The sequence below is a fragment of the Lactuca sativa genome, chromosome 8 (genome assembly GCF_002870075.4).
Source record: "Lactuca sativa cultivar Salinas chromosome 8, Lsat_Salinas_v11, whole genome shotgun sequence".
Lineage (NCBI taxonomy): Eukaryota > Viridiplantae > Streptophyta > Magnoliopsida > Asterales > Asteraceae > Lactuca > Lactuca sativa.
In genome coordinates this window covers 249,580,329-249,599,149 of record NC_056630.2, presented here as the reverse complement: position 1 = coordinate 249,599,149, position 18,821 = coordinate 249,580,329, and the positions used below count along the sequence as shown (strand labels likewise).

Below are 18,821 nucleotides of genomic sequence, written 5' to 3'. Positions count from 1 at the left end.
CCTTGTTAAAATTGTGTTTCTAGTGAAGAAGAACCAAGAACTTGAAGCAAAAACCCAAAATAAGTCAAAAAAATTCGAAACCATAGTTTTTGTGGGTTTTGAAATCGGCCCCAAATAAGTGATTAGAGTGTGTGAATCTTGCAATGTGATGTTTCTTACTTGATTTCTTGAAGATTGCAACAAAAATCACGAATTTTGGTTGAGATTTGATGAAGAAATCAAGAAAATTGGTTTTTTAGAAGTTATTCTCGGCCATGGCTGTTTAGGAAAAGAAGTGGGGGAAGAAGGTGTAGGAAACAGCTCTAAAACGCATCAATAACGGCCAAAAATACGTTGGCGTCTTAGGTGCCGTCTTAGACGCGTCCTAGGACGCCTCTCACAAACAGGGGCATTTTTGTACTTTCGCAAAGGGTTTTCATCGGGAAAAAAAAAGTGACTGCCCGACGGCATCTAAGACGTCTCATAGGACGCCTAAGGTTTTTTTTAATATATATATATATATATATATATATATATATATATATATATATATATATATATATATATATATATATATATATATATATATTAATAAAAAAAAATTAAGTACCCCCTCCCCAACTTTAAACCTTGGATCGTCCTCGATACAAAATAAAATTAAAACACATAAAACGAAAAATAAAAGTAAAAAAAAAAACACCAAACCACGGGTTGCCTCCCGAAAAGCGCTAAGTTTTACGTCTTCAGCCGGACGGTTTACCTCGACTAAGTTGCATCTGAATATTGAGGTACCTCGAGCGTTGTTTTCTCAACGAGTGTCGTTTCACCATCTACCATTCGAATGTATGGTTTGAGTCTTTGTCCGTTTACCTTGAATGGTTCACCGCCTTTCGTGTCCTTGATTTCAATGGCACCGTGATCCGCTACATTTTTCACCACAAATGGTCCACTTCATTTACTCCGAAGCTTTCCGGGGAAGAGTTTGAGACGAGAGTTAAATAGCCACACCAATTGTCCTTCAAAGAACTGTTTCCGGACAATGTGTCGATCGTGAAATGCTTTCGTCTTTTCTTTATAGATTTTTGAGCTTTCGTAAGCTTCCTTTCGAATTTCTTCCAATTCAACAAGTTGGAGTTTTCTTTCCATACCTGCATCACTCAATTCAAAATTAGAATTTTTTATGGCCCACATGGCACGGTGTTCCAACTCCACCGGGAGATGGCATGGCTTCCCATAAACAAGCCGATACGGGGACATTCCAATGGGCGTCTTATAGGCTGTTTGATATGCCCATAATGCATCATCTAATCTTAGGGACCAATCTTTTCGGTCGGGACGAACAGTCTTTTCCAAGATGCATTTTATTTCCCTGTTTGACACCTCTACTTCTCCACTTGTTTGTGGGTGATATGGAGTAGCAATCCTATGAGTGACACCATAGTGTTTAAGTAACTTTGCAAAATGCCAATTTTTAAAATGGGAGCCCCCGTCACTAATAATAGTTCGAGGGATTCCGTGTCTAGAAAATATGTTCTTTTTAACAAATTTACAAACAACACTATGGTCATTCGTGCGTGTAGCCTCGGCTTCGACCCATTTTGATACATAATCAACGGCTACAAGAATGTATATATTGCCAAAAGAAGTGGGGAACGGACCCATAAAGTCAATGCCCCATACATCAAAAATTTCAACTACTAAAATTGGGGTCATTGGCATCATGTTCCATCGTGAGATCCCCCCAACTTGTTGGCAACGAATACAAGCTTTAACAAATGTATGTGCATCTTTAAAAATAGAGGGCCAAAAAAAACCGCTTTGTAGAACTCGGTGCCCTGTCTTTTTGGCACTAAAATGTCCTCTGCATGCATATGAATGGCAGTGTCGAAGAATGTCTTCTTGCTCCGTATGTGGTACATATCTCCTAATCACTTGATCTGCTCCAATTTTGAAAAGATCTGGTTCCTCCCATACGTAGTATTTTGTTTGAGAGTAGAAGAACCTCCTTTGTTGAGCTTGGAGTTTCCCCTGTCACAAAGTAATTCACTAAATTAGCAAACCATGGTATAGTTTTGACAGCAAGAATATGTTCATCCGGAAAGTGTTCTTGAATAACTTCCGTTGAGTTATCATTATTAGTTATTCTAGATAAATGATCCGCCACAACATTTTCGGAACCCTTTTTGTCCTGAATTTCAAGATCGAACTCTTGAAGAAGAAGGATCCATCTTATGAGACGTGGTTTGGCATCCTCCTTTTCCAAGAGGTGGCGAATGGCACTATGGTCGTTAAAAATTACAACTTTAGATCCCCATATCTAAGATCTAAATTTGTCAAGTGTAAACACGGCCGCAAGCAACTATTTTTCGGTAGTAGTGTAATTCAATTGTGCATCCGAAAAAGTTTTGCTCGCATAACAAATTGCAACGGGTTTTTTATTCACTCGTTGTCCCACAACTGCCCCTACCGCGTAATCACTCGCATCACACATAATTTCGAAAGGTAAAGTCCAATCGGGTGATTGCAAGATAGGGGCTTCAACAAGTTTGTTCTTTAATGTGGTAAAAGATTCAAGACATGCTTTATCAAAGGAAAATGGTGTGTCTTTTAAAAGTAAATTACAAAGAGGTTTTGAGATTTCATTAAAATCCTTGATAAATTTTTGATAAAAGTCGGCATGTCCAAGAAAAGAACGGATGCCTTTTACCGAAGTTGGTGGGGGAAGAATAGAAATAATTTGTACTTTGGCCCGGTCGACTTCAAAACCACGCTCGGAGACAACATGGCCAAGTACAATTCCCTCTTTTACCATGAAATGACTCTTCTCCCAACTTAAAACCAAATTAGACTCAATACAACGTTTCAAAACTTTTTCTAATTGGTCTAAGCATGTCTCAAAAGATGATCCAAAAATAGAAAAATCATCCATGAAAATTTCTAAGGCATCCCCCACCATGTCTGAAAAAATAGCCATCATACATCTTTGAAATGTGGCAGGGGAATTACACAAACCAAATGGCATCCTTTGGAAAGAAAAAGTGTCATAGGGACACGTGAATGTGGTTTTGGATTGATCCTCAGGGTGGATGGCAATTTGATTATAGCCCGAGTATCCATCCAAAAAACAATACAACTTTTTACCGGACAATTTCTCAATTATTTGATCAATAAAAGGGAGAGGAAAATGGTCCTTTGATGTTGCAGCATTGAGTTTGCGATAGTCGATGCAAACTCTCCATCTAGTGACCGGTCTTGTTGAGATCTTCTCTCCATCTTTTGTATCTACCACTGTAATGCCCGACTTCTTTGGCACTGTCTGTGTCGGGCTCACCCAATCACTATCAAATATTGGATAGATAATACCCGCATCAAGCCATTTCAGCACCTCCTTCTTAACAACTTCTCGCAGATTTGGGTTGAGCCTGCGTTGTGCATCTCAGGATGGCTTTGCTCCAGCTTCAGTGATGATTCGATGCATACATGTGGCTGAACTAATTCCCTTCAAGTCTGCTATGGTCCATCCAATTGCTCCCTTGTACTTAGAAAGCACCTTCAGTAATGCTTCCTCTTGTGGACCTGTCAAATCAGAAGATATGATAATTGGTAAGTTCTCATTAGATCCTAAAAATGAGTATTTAAGATGTGAAGGAAGAGTTTTAAGTTCAAGAGTGGGTGGCTCCTCCAAAGATGGCTTAAGTGGGTCCGAAAAACTTGTTGGTAATTTTTCAACTTGATGGCTCCATGGTGGTCTCTCTTTTTCAATAGCATTTTCAAATGCTTCCTCATCCATCTTGATGTCTTCCAAGTCTAACACTTTGTCCCTGTCATTAGAAAGAAAAAGCTCCAACGGATCGGAGTGTAAGATTTTGGGAGTGAATTGATGCACTAAGTCATCAACTACATCCACACGATAACATTCATAATCTTATGGTGAGTTAGGAAACGTATTAAAAATATTAATTCTAAGTTTCCTATTTCCAAAAGAGATATCCATGGCACCCGTTCTACAATTAATTTGTGCATTTATTGTTGCCAAAAAATGGGCGACCCAAAATAATAGAAGGTTGACTTTCTTTATAGGTGCTATCAGTGTCAAGAACAAGAAAATCAACTGGGTAATAAAAATCTTCCACCTTAATGATGACATCTGATAATATAACCCGGGGAATTTTTGTTGACTTATCGGCCAATCGCAAAATAATATCAGTTTGTTCCAAAGTGCCTAAGTCATGTTGATCAAAAAGATTTCCTGGGATTATATTAACACTAGCTCCAAGATCAAGGAGTGCCTTTTTGATATTAAGGTTACCTAGGGTAACAGAGATTAAAGGTGCTCTAGGATCCTTAAGCTTGGGTGGAAGTTTATTTGATATTATGGAACTTGCATGCTCGGTTAAATCAATCTTTTTAGGGAGGTTTGCTTGGAGTTTGCGTTTTTGAACACACAAATCCTTCAAAAATTTAGTATAAGAAGGTACCTCCTTAATAAGTTTGACTAACGGGATATTTATTTTAACTTGACTAAATAGATCCCACATGTCTTCCACTGTCGGCCCTCGCTTCCCGAAAGGGAAAGATGCCGGTTTTTCTAAAGTTGAAGGGTATGGTGCGGTATTAACCTCCACACCATGCTCCCCAACTTTAGAGTCATTTTTACCCTTAGATACTTTTTGTTTTTCAAGTTTAAAATCTTTCTCCAACTCTTCTTTTTCATCAAAGATGACCTCAGTCTCACTGTCATTATCTAAGGTAGGAGCACTTACCTTGTTGTCAACCTTTTTCCCACTACGCAAGGTGATTACCTCGTTCACTTGATGCTCTTTTCCAGGTCTTTGGGTGTGAGATGGGTTGGCTGTTGTGGTGCTTGGAAACTTGCCATCTTCTCTTTTCCCAATTTGCTCCGCCAGTTGAGCAATCTGCTTCTCGATAGCAGCTATGGATTTGGAGTTGGTGTCAGCTTTTTGGTATGTTTGAGTTATAAACTCCATGATTTTGTCCAACTTGTTGCTATCTGTTTCCTCCTTCTTTGATGTTCCACCTTGGTTAAAGTTGGACTGTTGGAACTGTTTTGGCTGATTCTGGTTTTGGTAATTCCCTTGACGGTTGTTGTTGTTGAAATTCCCATTGTTGTTGTAGTTCCCGCCTTGGTTGTAGTTCCTATTGAATGATCGTGGATTATTTTGGAATTGACCATAGTCATTCACTTGATTGATTTCCTCATGACTTCTCATGCACTCATCTGCAATGTGTTCTGAATCTCCACAACTTACACATATCTTCTGTCCCTGCGAAAAAAACACACCTTTCTCTTTGCCTAGACTAGAGAGTAGTAAGTCAAATTTTTTATTTAAAGAATTAATATCAGATTTGACTTCATTTTTCCAGTTTTTGTCTAGTCCAACTGAAGCAGCCGATGAAACTGGGTTGTCCCATTTCTTAGCTGAGTAATTGGTTTTTGAACCATGGCTCAACTACTCCAAGAATCGCCAAGCGTCTTCACTATCTTGCATCATAATAGTGCCGCCAGACGAGGCATTAATCATGGTTGGATTGGCAGTATCGACTCCATCATAAAAGAAACGTACAAGTTGCCAATGGGGAAATTCATGATGGGGACATGAACGCAACAATTCCTTGAGGCGTTCAAATGCATCATGAAATTCTTCATTGGGTTTTTGTGCAAAATCTTGTGTAGCTTTTCTTATTTCTGTTGTTTTACTAGCAGGGTAAAACTCTTGCAAAATTTTAGTTTTTAATTGCTCCCAAGTAGTAATACCATGGGGCAAGAGAAGTGAACCAATACTTAGCTTTTTCTTTTAAAGTGAACAGAAATAACTGAAGTCTAAATGAATCTCTATTAGTTCCTCGCGGAGTATTCACGTTAGCAATTGCAAGGAACTCATAGAGGTGATTGTATGGATCATCAGTTTTATGGCCTCTAAAGACGGGTAAGACACTAATTAGTTGTGGTCTTACTTCCACATGATGTTCATTTCCTTCCGCGAAGAGTATAGGTGAAGCATCATTATACTCTCCCGGCTGAAAATGAGACACCACAGATTGTCTATTAGGCTGCGGAAAATAAAGATGAGGGAATTGGTTACCTTCGTTGTAGTATCCTCCATTTGCATTATTGAATCCACCATTTGGATTCCTTCGATATTGATTCCCAAAGCCTTGATTTCCGAATCCATCGTTGTAGTCATTGTTGCCACCATTGGGGAAATTCTGGTTGTTCCAATTATTTTTGTAGTTCCAATTTCCACCCTGATTGCCTTGATTTCGCCTGTTACCACCGTTGTGGTTCTGATTCCAACCAAGTCCGTTGTCACTTCCATCATCAAAGTACCAGTCATCCTCGTTACCACCATTACCACCATTACCGAATTGAGGACCAACATTTCTAGGATTTTGGTTTTGATTTCTAACATTACCACCGTTGTGGTTTCCTACATTGCCTCCTATATTTTGTGCCCAATTTCCTCCATTCCCACCATTTTGGCCACGGTTGTTTCTATTTGGTTGTGGTTGCACTCGTTGGATGATTGATGCACCGGCATTGTTGTTATTCCCATTATTCCCATTGTTGTTGTTTGGGAATTGAGGAGCTTGTGGTGGAACTAGTGGTGGAGGATTGTTGGCTGCATCCTCACGCCCCTCGACCACATCTTCCACAACAACATTATCTACACTCATAGTGTTGATGCTCCTTCTGGCGACCCGATTTGAGCGAGCTGTTCGTTCGATTTCCGGATCAAATGAAAGCGGTGAAGAGCGTCCGCTATGTCTCGTATGCATTCACCGGTGTGCCTGCACAACACAAATAAAACAAAACGTGAACTGAAAACGAGAATTTAAAACGAAAGTAAAAGGCTATAACTACTTAAACACAATAGCTCAAGCGCACAATCTCCCTGGCAACGGCGCCAAATTTTGATCGAGGTCGTTGTCTCGACCAAAAATAAACCAACTAACCTAAGTAGATATGGTAAGTCGGGTCGAATCCACAAGGAGTTTGTGGTTAAAATTTGTGTCAAAACAGTCAATAAAAAGAAAAGTATTACTATCAATTGTCACAAAGAAGATTAAAACAAAATTCAAACAAAAGCTTGGAAATTTATCAATTAAAAAAATAAAAATCTCAATGAGAAAACTAGAGTAGTCCCGGTTCAGTTATGGACAATTTGGATTCACACACTTTCTTCCCTAGAATCCTAATTCAATTACTTAGATGTTATCGGGGTTTATTAACTTGGAACACATAGTTTGGGTACATAGTATGTTCATTCAACTAATTGTCTTACTCATTTATGTCTAAATGAAATGGGTACAATTAGTGAACTAGCAATAAAATGTCTTACAACTACCTATTACCATATTGACATTCAATATCATAAATTGGAATAATATATGTTGATTCAATCACTTGTCTTTATTCCTAAACTAATTGAATTTGGAACAAATGATGAATTGGCAATAAACTATCTTAATTATGACATCAAACAACTTCATACAACCCAATTTCAACTGTTATTACCAAAAGATCATCATGTGAAGCATAAAATAACAATTGGAATTAATTAGAATCAAGTAATAATCAAGTGTGTTCATCCAAAAGTCATAAACATCCCCGGAAGTAACCCTAACGGTTTAGCCTTCCATTAAATTCATAAAAACAATAACTTTGATGGAATGATTGAAATGCATAATAGAATTCACACAAAAACTTAAAATCATCCAACAATTGTAACCTAATGATTATCAAAATATGGAACAAATAAACCTTGTGAAGAAGTAATCGTTTCTGAAAGTTATTAAAATTGATGAGAATCTCTGATTGAATGATCTTCAAATGTTGCTTCATGATGAATTGAATCGAATCTTGCCTTGAATCCGGATTGAAATGGAATGGATTTGTGTTTTCAAATGTTTCCAAGGGTTTTAGAAGCCTTAAAAACGTAGGGAAAACTCTGAAAATCGCAGGTGGGAACCCTAAAAACGAATGCACAAGTCCCAATTTATAGTGTGAGACAAAAAAAATGAAATTGACCGATGTGGGACGTTGGATGTCCTAGGAGACATCTTAGACGTTGTGTATAACGCCCATGTGTTCTTTGTACGTCCTTGCATGCCATCTATTGTCCTTGAAATACACTGAAAATTGGCCAAAAATATCAAACGTCTTAGGGGACGTCTTAGACGCGTTCTAGGACGCTACTCCTTGTTTTCTAAACTTTCCGAAACACACCGTTCCAACACGAAACGTCCCTAAAACGCCCGGACGTCCTAGGGGACGTCTTAGACGCCATGAAAGACGCCGATGGGGGTTCCTCCTTTTCTGCTTGAATTAACGACCAAATGCTGACCGTTTGACCTGGACGTCCTAGGGGACGTCTTAGACGCCTGAAGGCGTCCTTCATCTTCCGTGCAAGTTTTGGTGGTCAAAACGACATAACTAGCCGAAACACAAAACACGAAAGTTGTAGAAAATCTTGTCTAGTTTCCAGAACTTCTTTAGTCATGTCAATCGGAGCTCCAGGACTTGAGATATGATTAAAACAGTGAAGAGTGGTCAACTTTCCCGGCAACATTTCTTTATTCCTTGAGCAATTCGTTTTACTTGCAGGTTCCGCCCACTTTTAGTACGATATATTGACATGCATATGAAGTTCAACAACTCATCAAAGTAGTTTCATTCTTGGACAATTACACATCAATTCAACATAATTATGACAATTTAACACATTCATAAAATAGACTTATGAGAGGGGCTACAGCCCCCAACATATTGGTAGGGTACACCGGACACAGTTTATGGCCATTTGGTACAATTCGACTCCCCTTAGCGATATCCAGTCACGATGAAAGGGACCGAATCACAAGAACAATTAAATTCTCTGTGATCCGGTTTCCAGAAGAGCACAATATTTTGCTGGGAAGGTCGGCAATCTCCTTGCTACACTTTGTGCCATCGAAGATCCACAGCATAGTTAAATTTAGCACGCACCAGGGATCAGCAACAATGATGCCCCATGTTTAAAAACTAATACATGCATGATATAATGATATGAATTACTTACAAATTTATTTAAAATGCATATACTTGTCCAAAAAATCCATAATGAGGAGAAGCAACTAAAATGCCAATAAAAAGAAAGCTTAAAACATACTAAAGCTTAATACTTAGAATCTTCACTTTATAGATAATAGTTCCATTTGAAAGTTAGTGTTCAACCATTTTAAAATCAAATCTACAAGAGCAAAATACACTATCAATAAAAAAAAAAGATTAAAACATACTAAAGCAAAATACATAGAATCTTCAGTTTAGAAATAATAATTCCATTTCAAAGATAGTGTTCAACCATTTTAAGTATTCCATTTCAAACATAGAATCTTCAGTTTGATATCATTTGCATTTGTCTAATTTCATAAATGCTCCCAGTATGCCATTTAACAAAATCATAAACAAAAATTCTATTTCAAAGATATATCAAACAAGAAGATAATTCTAATATGCATTTATGCAATTATATAAATGCAAATGTTGTGCTTTTTTATAATATTCTGATTGAAAATCAAACATAATTCCATCTTAAAGTCCCAAAAAGTCAATGTAGTTTACTAATCTTTTTAGCAAACTACTAGACTTTAACATGTATAACATAATTTCACTTTTGTTGTAATGTCATTTTTTGATTATTTCAATTATCAACAAATTATTAGAATTGTGAATCAGATTATCAAAAATATATAAGGAATATCAATAAATTAATTAGCACCACCACGTCATTAAACTGAAGCAAAGCGAGATAGAGCAAAAGTGAATATCAATAAATTATTTGAATTGTGAATCAGTTTATCAAAAATCTATAAGGAATATCAATAAATTAATCAGCACCACCACATCATTAAAGTGAGATACAAAGTGAAAGCCAAAAAAAAAAAAGTTGGATTAACACAAAAGGGCAGCTTCGTTCTTCCAACCAAAGGGCAAGCTTGCTAATATTCTCATTGGGTAAATTCGACATACAAGCAAAGGAAAAAAATCCAACTTGAAGAACTTAGGAGGTTCGACCTTTAATTTTCAAGAAAAAAAAAAGGAAAATTCTCCCTTTCTTTGGCTCTCGCCATAAAATTTAGAATGCAATTTAACAATTTTTGAGTAATCATTTATGCTAAAACAATAAAACTCTAGAAAGATGGGCAAAAGTCTGAAAGAATAACGAGATTCGAGGACAAAGCTTGACCGAAGTAAACTTATTTCTGATAACTGAAAACTGAAACACATATATCAGCCAGAAAATTAAGCAAAGAAACAAAAAAGAGGCGACTTTCGGTGTTGTTTGCAAAAAAAAAAAGTGTAAAAAACAAACCTAATCCTTGACCCATAGTTTGAAAACCCAAAGAAAGAATCAGAATACCTCCCCTCTTATGAAAGAAAGCATCAAAATACCTCCCCTCTTTATGAAAGAAATAACATGAAATTAGCATGTGTGTCTTTTGCTTGGAAGAAAATGTTGGATCCCTGACTCCTCGGTATATAAAAGATAGATTCAGAAAACTTCAACAACTCCTCGATAGTTCTCCCAGTCGGTTAGTCTCCTCGTCTTCTTCAAAGAGGCGTGAGTATTTTAGCTAGTCGAGGAATACTGCCGCTTCTTTCTAGTTTCACTTTTCGGATCGCATACCCTTCCTGTTGGACTACTTTTATGGATGATATTATGGGCTGAGTGACATATATCTTTAAGAGTTGGAAAAAATATGATGCCCTGTCCAATATTGTTGCCCTGGGCAGTGGCTCAGTTCGCCCGGCTCTTGGTCGGCCCTGGCTTAGCGTACTCATGTGCGTGATCTTTAAGTGGAGTCACCTAGTACGCTGGGCGTACCAGAGGGTATTAATTTTTGCATCTCGACAGAAATACTTTTTTATTTTTATAGTTTATTTCTACATTTCGTTGCGTATATTTATACGACCGTTTTTTACCTCTCTACTTTAATTGTTTGGTCTCAAGATTGGTTTTTGATTTTTTTTAGTCGCATCTTATTTGATTTCATTACAAGTCAAAGATCAATGGGATTCGGAATTTACATTCCAATTCCACCGAATATGTCTTTATTGTGGAGTTCATTCGCCCATTTTTTTATTATTACTTTTTCTAATATGTCGATGAATAAATTAGATATATGATATTTAATAAAATTTAATTTTAAAAACCAAACAAAATTATTTCTAACTAGATAATAATTCTTATCTTCTAGGTATGTGTACTACAAAAACAATAATCATAAAAATAATCAAAAATTTTATTTTTTCCCTAAAAACAGACTATAATAATGACATATTTTCATATCCAATTTTGATTCCCTATTTTTTTTATCTCTTTCAATTTAGTATTTTCTGCCATGGATCCTTCATTTCCAAATACATTTAATTTGAATTTTAGTTGCTCTTAAGAACATTCAAATACTCAATATTATGAAAACTCTCAATTCTTTTCAAATGCCAATCAAGCCTCTGACAATTTTTAAACCTCACAAAACATTGAAAAACAACCACGAGGCAATAAATGGGATGTTGATGAAGATATCGCTTCAATGCCATCTTGGTGTATTGCTAGTCAAAACAAGACTCGTGGCAAAAACCAAAAAAAAAAAAAAAAAAAAAAAGTATCATTGTGGGCACGATTAATTGAACTATATGCCGAAGCTCAAGCTAAAAATCCAGGAAAGATTGGTAACAAAAATGAAGATCAAATCAGAGGTCGATGTAAAAGGCTTAGCGAAAATGTCCAAAAGTGGGTTGGTGCCTATCAGGAAGCATATTATCAGAAAAGAAGTGGAATGAGCAAGAAAGATATTGAAAACGAAAAGGAAAAGGTAAGGTTTCCAACTCCGAGACGCCAATTAGTGGTGATACAACAACTCAACATCCAACGGGTAGAGATGCGGCTAAAAGAAAAGGAAAATGTAAGGTTTTTAATGAAATTGTTGAAGAACTCCGTGTAATGAGACTTAGTAGAGATACTAAAGTTGAAGTCATGAAAAAAACTCGACGTAGATCAACAAAGGGAACAAACAATCACTGATAGAGAGCTAATGAAAATGCAACTTGTGCATCTCAACACATTGTTACAAAAGGAGCACTTGTTGCCTGAAGACGAAAACATTAAACGTTTTCTAAGTGGGAAGTATCTAATCAAAACTTCATCAAGACTAAAGCTTTTTACCACCAATTGGTGCAAAATGATGACGTGTTTCATGATCCAAAATGCTTTCCTTTCCTTCTTCTTCCTCTAAGAACACCAAAATACACATTAATGGCTTAAGAATGCTCTCAAAATGGATTAGGGTTTGAAAGGGTTGATATGAGGGATGGAGGTTGATGAATGAAAGGGTATTGAGGCTATAAAGTTGTTTAAATAGTGTACAAACCCTAAATATTAAGTTTTTGGTCCAGGCCACGTACACCCAACATATGAGAAGTACGCCCAGCATACGTGATGAAACATGTTTCCTTTAATATACTACAAGGGATCAATTTGCAATCAATTTTACATACCAAGGGTATAAAAGGAAATACCTATATATCAAGACGTTACGATATATGTATTTTTAAATACATAAAAATACATATTTATAGTTCTAAAAACATATTATTATTTTTTTTATTTTAAATGGTATAATATTTAAAAAATAATATAAATATAATATTTAATTAAACCTTTTTTGTATAAAAATACGATTTTTCTATATAAATAGGTATAATATGAAAAAAAAAAAAAAAAAAAAAAAAAAAAAAACTTGGGTTAAAAGCATAAAAAAAGTTATAAACTTAAGGGTAAAAACATTTAGAAAAATACTACAAATTTAAGGGTTTTTTTTTTTGCGAAGTTAATATTATGGTAACCTGAAAACCTATAATTACCACTTGTAAAAGGGTAAAAACGAACATTTTTTTGGAAAATATGAGGGTAAAAACGGACATAAAATCTAACTTTGTGCAAAACTAACAAAAACCTCAAAACTTAAGGATTTTTATGGCATTAACCATTTTTTATATGAGATATATTACCTTTCATGCATTCTTTTATGTCCTCCTTCAGATATATGCATTTTTACAAATTAACCATAATGGATGTTGCTACATTATCTGGATAATACATATTTGTATGGACACTTGACATGTCTTCTTCAATCAGTCGAACCATTATGGCGGGTGGAAAATGTTAGAGGGCATTTCAGTAGGGTGATGGTGGATAATCGGATTTCTCTTGGATCATGTAACTTCACTTTTCGAACTGATATTTTCACCTTATGTCTGGGTTACAGGAAATCTAGTCTAGGATAATCCAAAAGGATACTTGCGTATCTAGGTACTGAAACACAAGCCAAATCGCCAGAGAGTTCTGAGTTTGTATAGAAGGAGAACTCATAAGGGTATCTTACGGCTCAATTAAGGAGTCGTATTTATCCTAGATAGATTAGGGTTTCCGTCTTCTAAATTAGATCTAAATTAGATAGGAGAATCACAAATTTAATGACATAATCAATGGTTACCAAAATTGATAAGATTTATCAAATTAGGGACTGTTGTCAGGGGCTCTGCCCCTTAGAACCCACTAGGGTGCTGCCCCTAGAACCCTGCAAGGGGGTGCGACCCCCTTGACCCCCACCTTTCTGACATATCAGATTATAATTCGATCTTATATATGCACGCACTCTGCATTCTCCAAACATATAATATAGAGTACAAATGATAAGCCCCTTAGTGCACATGTCAGTTCCAATTACATAAAATGTCTGATGAAACTAAAATCACCTACATTGTCATTGGGCTCCACTAATGTAGACACAAAGGAAGCCAATAATAACAATGCCCCATCGTGGGCAAAATAGAAGGCACCATAACAAAACCTTGCTAGAGAAATAGAAGGCACCATCAAGTCCACACTTGAGAAGGGTACCCATAGTAACAAAGATTTGCATGATCAATTTTACTCTTTGTGTTGGAAATGAATAAGCTTGAGTTGGAGTTTAGTGGTTTACATAGAGAAGCCATGAAAGTTGAAGATTTCGATCAACATAAGCCATATGCATTAGTTGTGAGATTGTGCCGTAAATGGATTTTTTATTTGTTGAGTAGATTTGTCAACTTACCACCTAAATATGCATAACTCATTTGCTCATGTGAAAGAGTCGGTTACCTTAAGGTGAGATTTGAACAAAATATGTAATGTTTTGGTGTTTTTATACAAAGGTCTTACTTGGATGGTGTCTTTTGAACAAACCAAACTTAAATGATTTTTTTTAACGATTTTGAAACATATTTATCCTTATAAATCATTTTCCCTTTAAAAATTATTAAAAATTTGAAACTACACTTAATAAACATTTTTAGAACTATATATGTCAAGTAAATATTTCTTTCAAAAACACAGTTTTGACTAAAATAATAATAATAATAATAATAATAATAATAATAATAATAATAATAATAATAATAAAACTCGGTAAAATAAAAAATCCATATTCTAATAAAAAAATAGTTTTATTCTTTTTTTTTTGTAATGTGTCATCTTATTATGTTTCCTAATTAATTTCATGCCACTTGTCAAATACGCAATGGGGAGGTTAACCCATTTTATATGAGCGAATGTTTCCATACTTGTTAATCATTAAAGGACACTATTCGTAATAATTTTCGATTATTTTTCTGATTTTCTTTAGAAATTTTTATAATTTATAAATAAAATATGATAATAAAATATGATCAGGATAAAGTACAATATTATAAAGATAATAAAGGTTTTGTTACGTTTCCACATCAAAGTAAAATATAGTCAATTTCCTCATATTTGAAAGAAATTATTGAAATAAATAAAGAATTCTGTCACATCAAGAAAAAAGAAAAGAATTCCATCAATAATTGTCAAATCCTAAATTCAGACTCCACTAATAGATATAAAGATAAATTCTATAAAGCAAAGAAAAGAGAAGGCTTAAAATCAAATCCATCTTAATACCAAAATTTTGAAATAAAAAATCTTTCCACTTCCACCACACCTCCTTTCCATGCTACTTCTTTCTTTTCCACTTCATGACCCAAACCTCTTTTGATTTTTTTACTAGTTAAATGTATGGAATATAAATATATAAAATATAATCTTAAGAAAATTGTAAATCAAGCAAGAAAAATGAAAATTTTATTTTATTCTTCACATCCAGGATTACATCATGGATCATTGGATATAATTTTTCATTTCAAATTTTAAATTTCAAATTTTTATTCTAATTACATTAAATTGATAACATTATAATAAAACTTAAATAAAATTAATCCAAATTATAAGGTGATATAATTTCACGTAATTATTTAAACCAACAATTATAATTTTATATAACTAAAAAACATCTTCTATTTAATAATTTATTTAAAATACTATAATTGATTAATAATTCTGACTTTATACTATAAAAGTTTAATAAATTAATTTTGTAACCTTGTTTTCATAGGTTATAAACATGTTTCGAATAAAATATTAAAGTTTATTAGGGGAGAGTAAAATGGGAAATAAAAACTTACAGACAGCGAAACCTTAAACTCCACTGGCTCTCAATGGATCGAAGCCTACAGCAAACCAAGAGTTTCTCCTTGGGCAATTGAAAGTAAGGATTCTCTGTCTATCCCTACTTCCTGCGAAATCAAGCATTTCGTGATCTGTAATTTCCATGAAATTTATTCCTATATCTATTTGCCTAGTTCCTGCAAAATCAAACATTGCGAGACCAAAGACTATGATCATCAGATTTCGTAGATTCAATCAACAGATTCAAACGTTGAATCTGTTGCTAGAATCAATAGTATGCATTCTTCTACTTGGATCTATGTAAGTACTTAAACTGTCAGTAAACCTACCTGTTATAGTATTCTTACTGAATTTATTCTTTTAATAGAATAACTTTATGTTGGGTAGCGTTTCTGTATTAAACGTAGTTTATGAATGAATCTTTGTTAAGTTTTAGGAATTTTTATAATTGTATATGGGGTTTCTCAATTTCATGGCAATTTAGTTTTTTTTTAACCCATTACCTTTTTAATTATGTATCAAGGTTTTGGTATTATATTTTAGACAAAATTGCAAAAATGGTCCCTGTGGTATGCTTATTGTTGGGGTTTTAGTCAAAACCTCGACTTTTTTGGATTGGTGGTTCTTTTGGACTATTTTGTATGTGAAAATGATCCCTCCGAAAATTGAAATGACTAAATTGCCCTCTTGATATATTTTTTATATTTTTTTCTATTTAATTTAATGTTTTATTAATAATAAAATAGGGCTCTCTCTCTCTCTCTCTCTCTCTCTCTCTCTCTCTCTCTCTCTCTCTCTCTCTCTCTCCAACACCCACCTTTGACGATCGTTTCCCCCCCCCCCCCCCCAAATCAAACCTTGAAACCACCATTGTTCTGATGAAAATCGAAATTGCAAACCAAAATAAGAACCCAAATCAATCACCCAAATCTCGAACCCATTTCGCCTTCTTCACACTCAAAGCTTTGATGAGATAAACCAGCTCCAAACACCCTTCTTTTTGTTCAATTTTGTTGTTGCAATCAAGACGAAGAACAACCCCAGTGAGAGGTTGTTTTCGAGTGAGTGAACAGGAGGCAGTTGCCTCTTCTACTTCACCAGTCTTCTCCTTCGTTTCCTGTCATCAACTGTCAGGGGTGATGGCCAATTCCGGCGAGACTTTGAGGCAACAGCCCCTTGTTGCTCCACCCTTTTACGCGTCGATTATAGTCACTGAACTCGCCCATGAAGACTGTTGCGATCGTTGCTTCCTTTCCCCCTTTCATCCTTCATTTCTTCTTTGTTCCCTGGCCTAAACCCACCACCGAAGTGTGTGTTTCCCCGGAGCAAACATCGAAGGCAGTAACCCCCTTTTGATTCCCCACCATCGCACCTTCCTTCTGAGATAGAAGAAGCGAAGGAGTTTCTTAAGCAGCACTTGCTGCTTTCGTTACCGCCTCGAGCATTCCCTATCACTGCCTCGTTCATGATTAGCCTTCTCAATGATATAGTGGCCTTAGGAGGAACTGCCAACAGGTGAGCAATACACATCGATCAATGTCGACTACTGCTATGGTATCCTTCGTTTTCCAGAATTTGGTTGTAACATGTGAATCTGAAATTAATCTTTCTTATGTTATCGATTGGAATTACTATCTCGCGTCTAGGAGAGAGAGAGAGAGAGAGAGAGAGAGGTGGGCCTATTTTATATTTAATAATAATAATAGTTTTAAAAAATAAAAGAAAAATGAAAACTAAATTCATTAAGGGTATAATAGTCTTTTTAGTTTGGACAGGGACCAAAACTGCATGTAAACCAGCTCAAAAGGACCACAAATCCAAAAAAATCGAGGTTTGGACTAAAACCCCAAATATATATATATATATATATATATATATATATATATATATATATATATATCACAGGGACCATTTTTGCAATTTTGTCTATATTTTATGACTAACCTTGCTCCCTAACCTCCCAACCATGTTGTTACAGGTCTGTTATCTCTAATTCTTTGTGATTCATGGATAGGACGCTTAGGCCTTGTTGTATACATATCACGACACGATTCGTGGTCCAGTTGACCACGAAAAAAGTTTGTGCACACCACCCCGACATTCCGTGGTCGAGCGTGGTCGTTGTCTTTCGTGTTCCCGACGACCAATGTAAACGGAATCGACGATTGGCTATTTATTTGTTGACCGTTAAACGGCCATTTGGCCTTTTTTTTCAAACTCAATTCAATACACAAATAAATAAACCATTCTATTTTCACCAAAACACACCTTCATTCTCTCACAACACATTCATTCTCTAAAACCACAAAACACATATACATGGATTCCACAAACCATATGGAATTTTAAAAAACTTTTGACTAGGATGACGACGTAGAATTCATCGAAACATTCTTCAATGTTATGCAACACATTCACGACGAAGAAAGTTTGAATGCTGGTCGTACAAGGGCGGTCGTTAATCGTAATCGCCAAGCCGCACACGACTTATTGGTACGTGATTACTTTGCCGATAATTGTCTTTATAATGACGAATCATTCGAATGTCGTTGCCGTCTGAATAAGGCTATATTTTTACGTATTAGTAATGCTTTAGAATCTTGTTATGATTTTTTCAAACAAAAACCCGACGCTAGAGGAAGAATGAGTTTTAGTAGTATACAAAAATGTGCGGCTGCTCTTAGGTATTTAGGATACGGTATAGCATTTGATGCATCTGACGAATACTTGAAAGTATCCGAGAGGACCGCAGTTGAATGTGTAGATTGGTTTTTTGCAAGTGTGTACGAGATTTTTCACGAAGAATATTTATGCAAACCTACTCAACGTGATATTGATGATGGGTTTTGATCATAAGAACATCCTATGTGCTCATACAAACCCTAATGCTTGGATCTACGTTTCTCTATTGTACATGCAATTTATCCAAGACTATAAACCCTAATTCTAGCATATGATAATCAATATTAACATAATAATGGGTTTAATATATTACCTTGATTGTTATGTAGCAGTAACAATCACAGTTCCTTATTGTAATGACTTTAGAAAGCTTAGAGTCACAAATGTCACTCATCTAATGGTTCACAAACACCAAGAGCAAGAGGATGAAGAGGAAAAGGGAAGGAGGCTGCCCAAAATCATCCAAAACCCTAGAAGAAAGCTTGTCCACATTTTTGGGGCTTAAGGGTGCTATATATACATGTAGGCTATTAGGGATTTAAACTAGGAAACCCTAATCTGACTGCTTAA

The 18,821-nt window shown here is 35.5% G+C and overlaps 1 protein-coding gene and 1 pseudogene across 1 annotated transcript; both read left to right on the top strand.

The window, feature by feature from the left end:
* Positions 1-5,580: 5,580 nt before the first annotated feature.
* Positions 5,581-5,676, top strand: LOC111893276 (small nucleolar RNA R71; annotated as a pseudogene).
* An 11,429-nt stretch (positions 5,677-17,105) lies between these two features.
* On the top strand, positions 17,106-18,419 carry LOC128127950 (uncharacterized). The gene is made up of 2 exons (XM_052766700.1): positions 17,106-17,123; positions 17,934-18,419. Exons 1-2 carry the CDS (start codon positions 17,106-17,108, stop codon positions 18,417-18,419), a joined length of 504 nt encoding a protein of 167 aa, XP_052622660.1.
* The last annotated feature ends 402 nt before the right edge of the window (positions 18,420-18,821 follow it).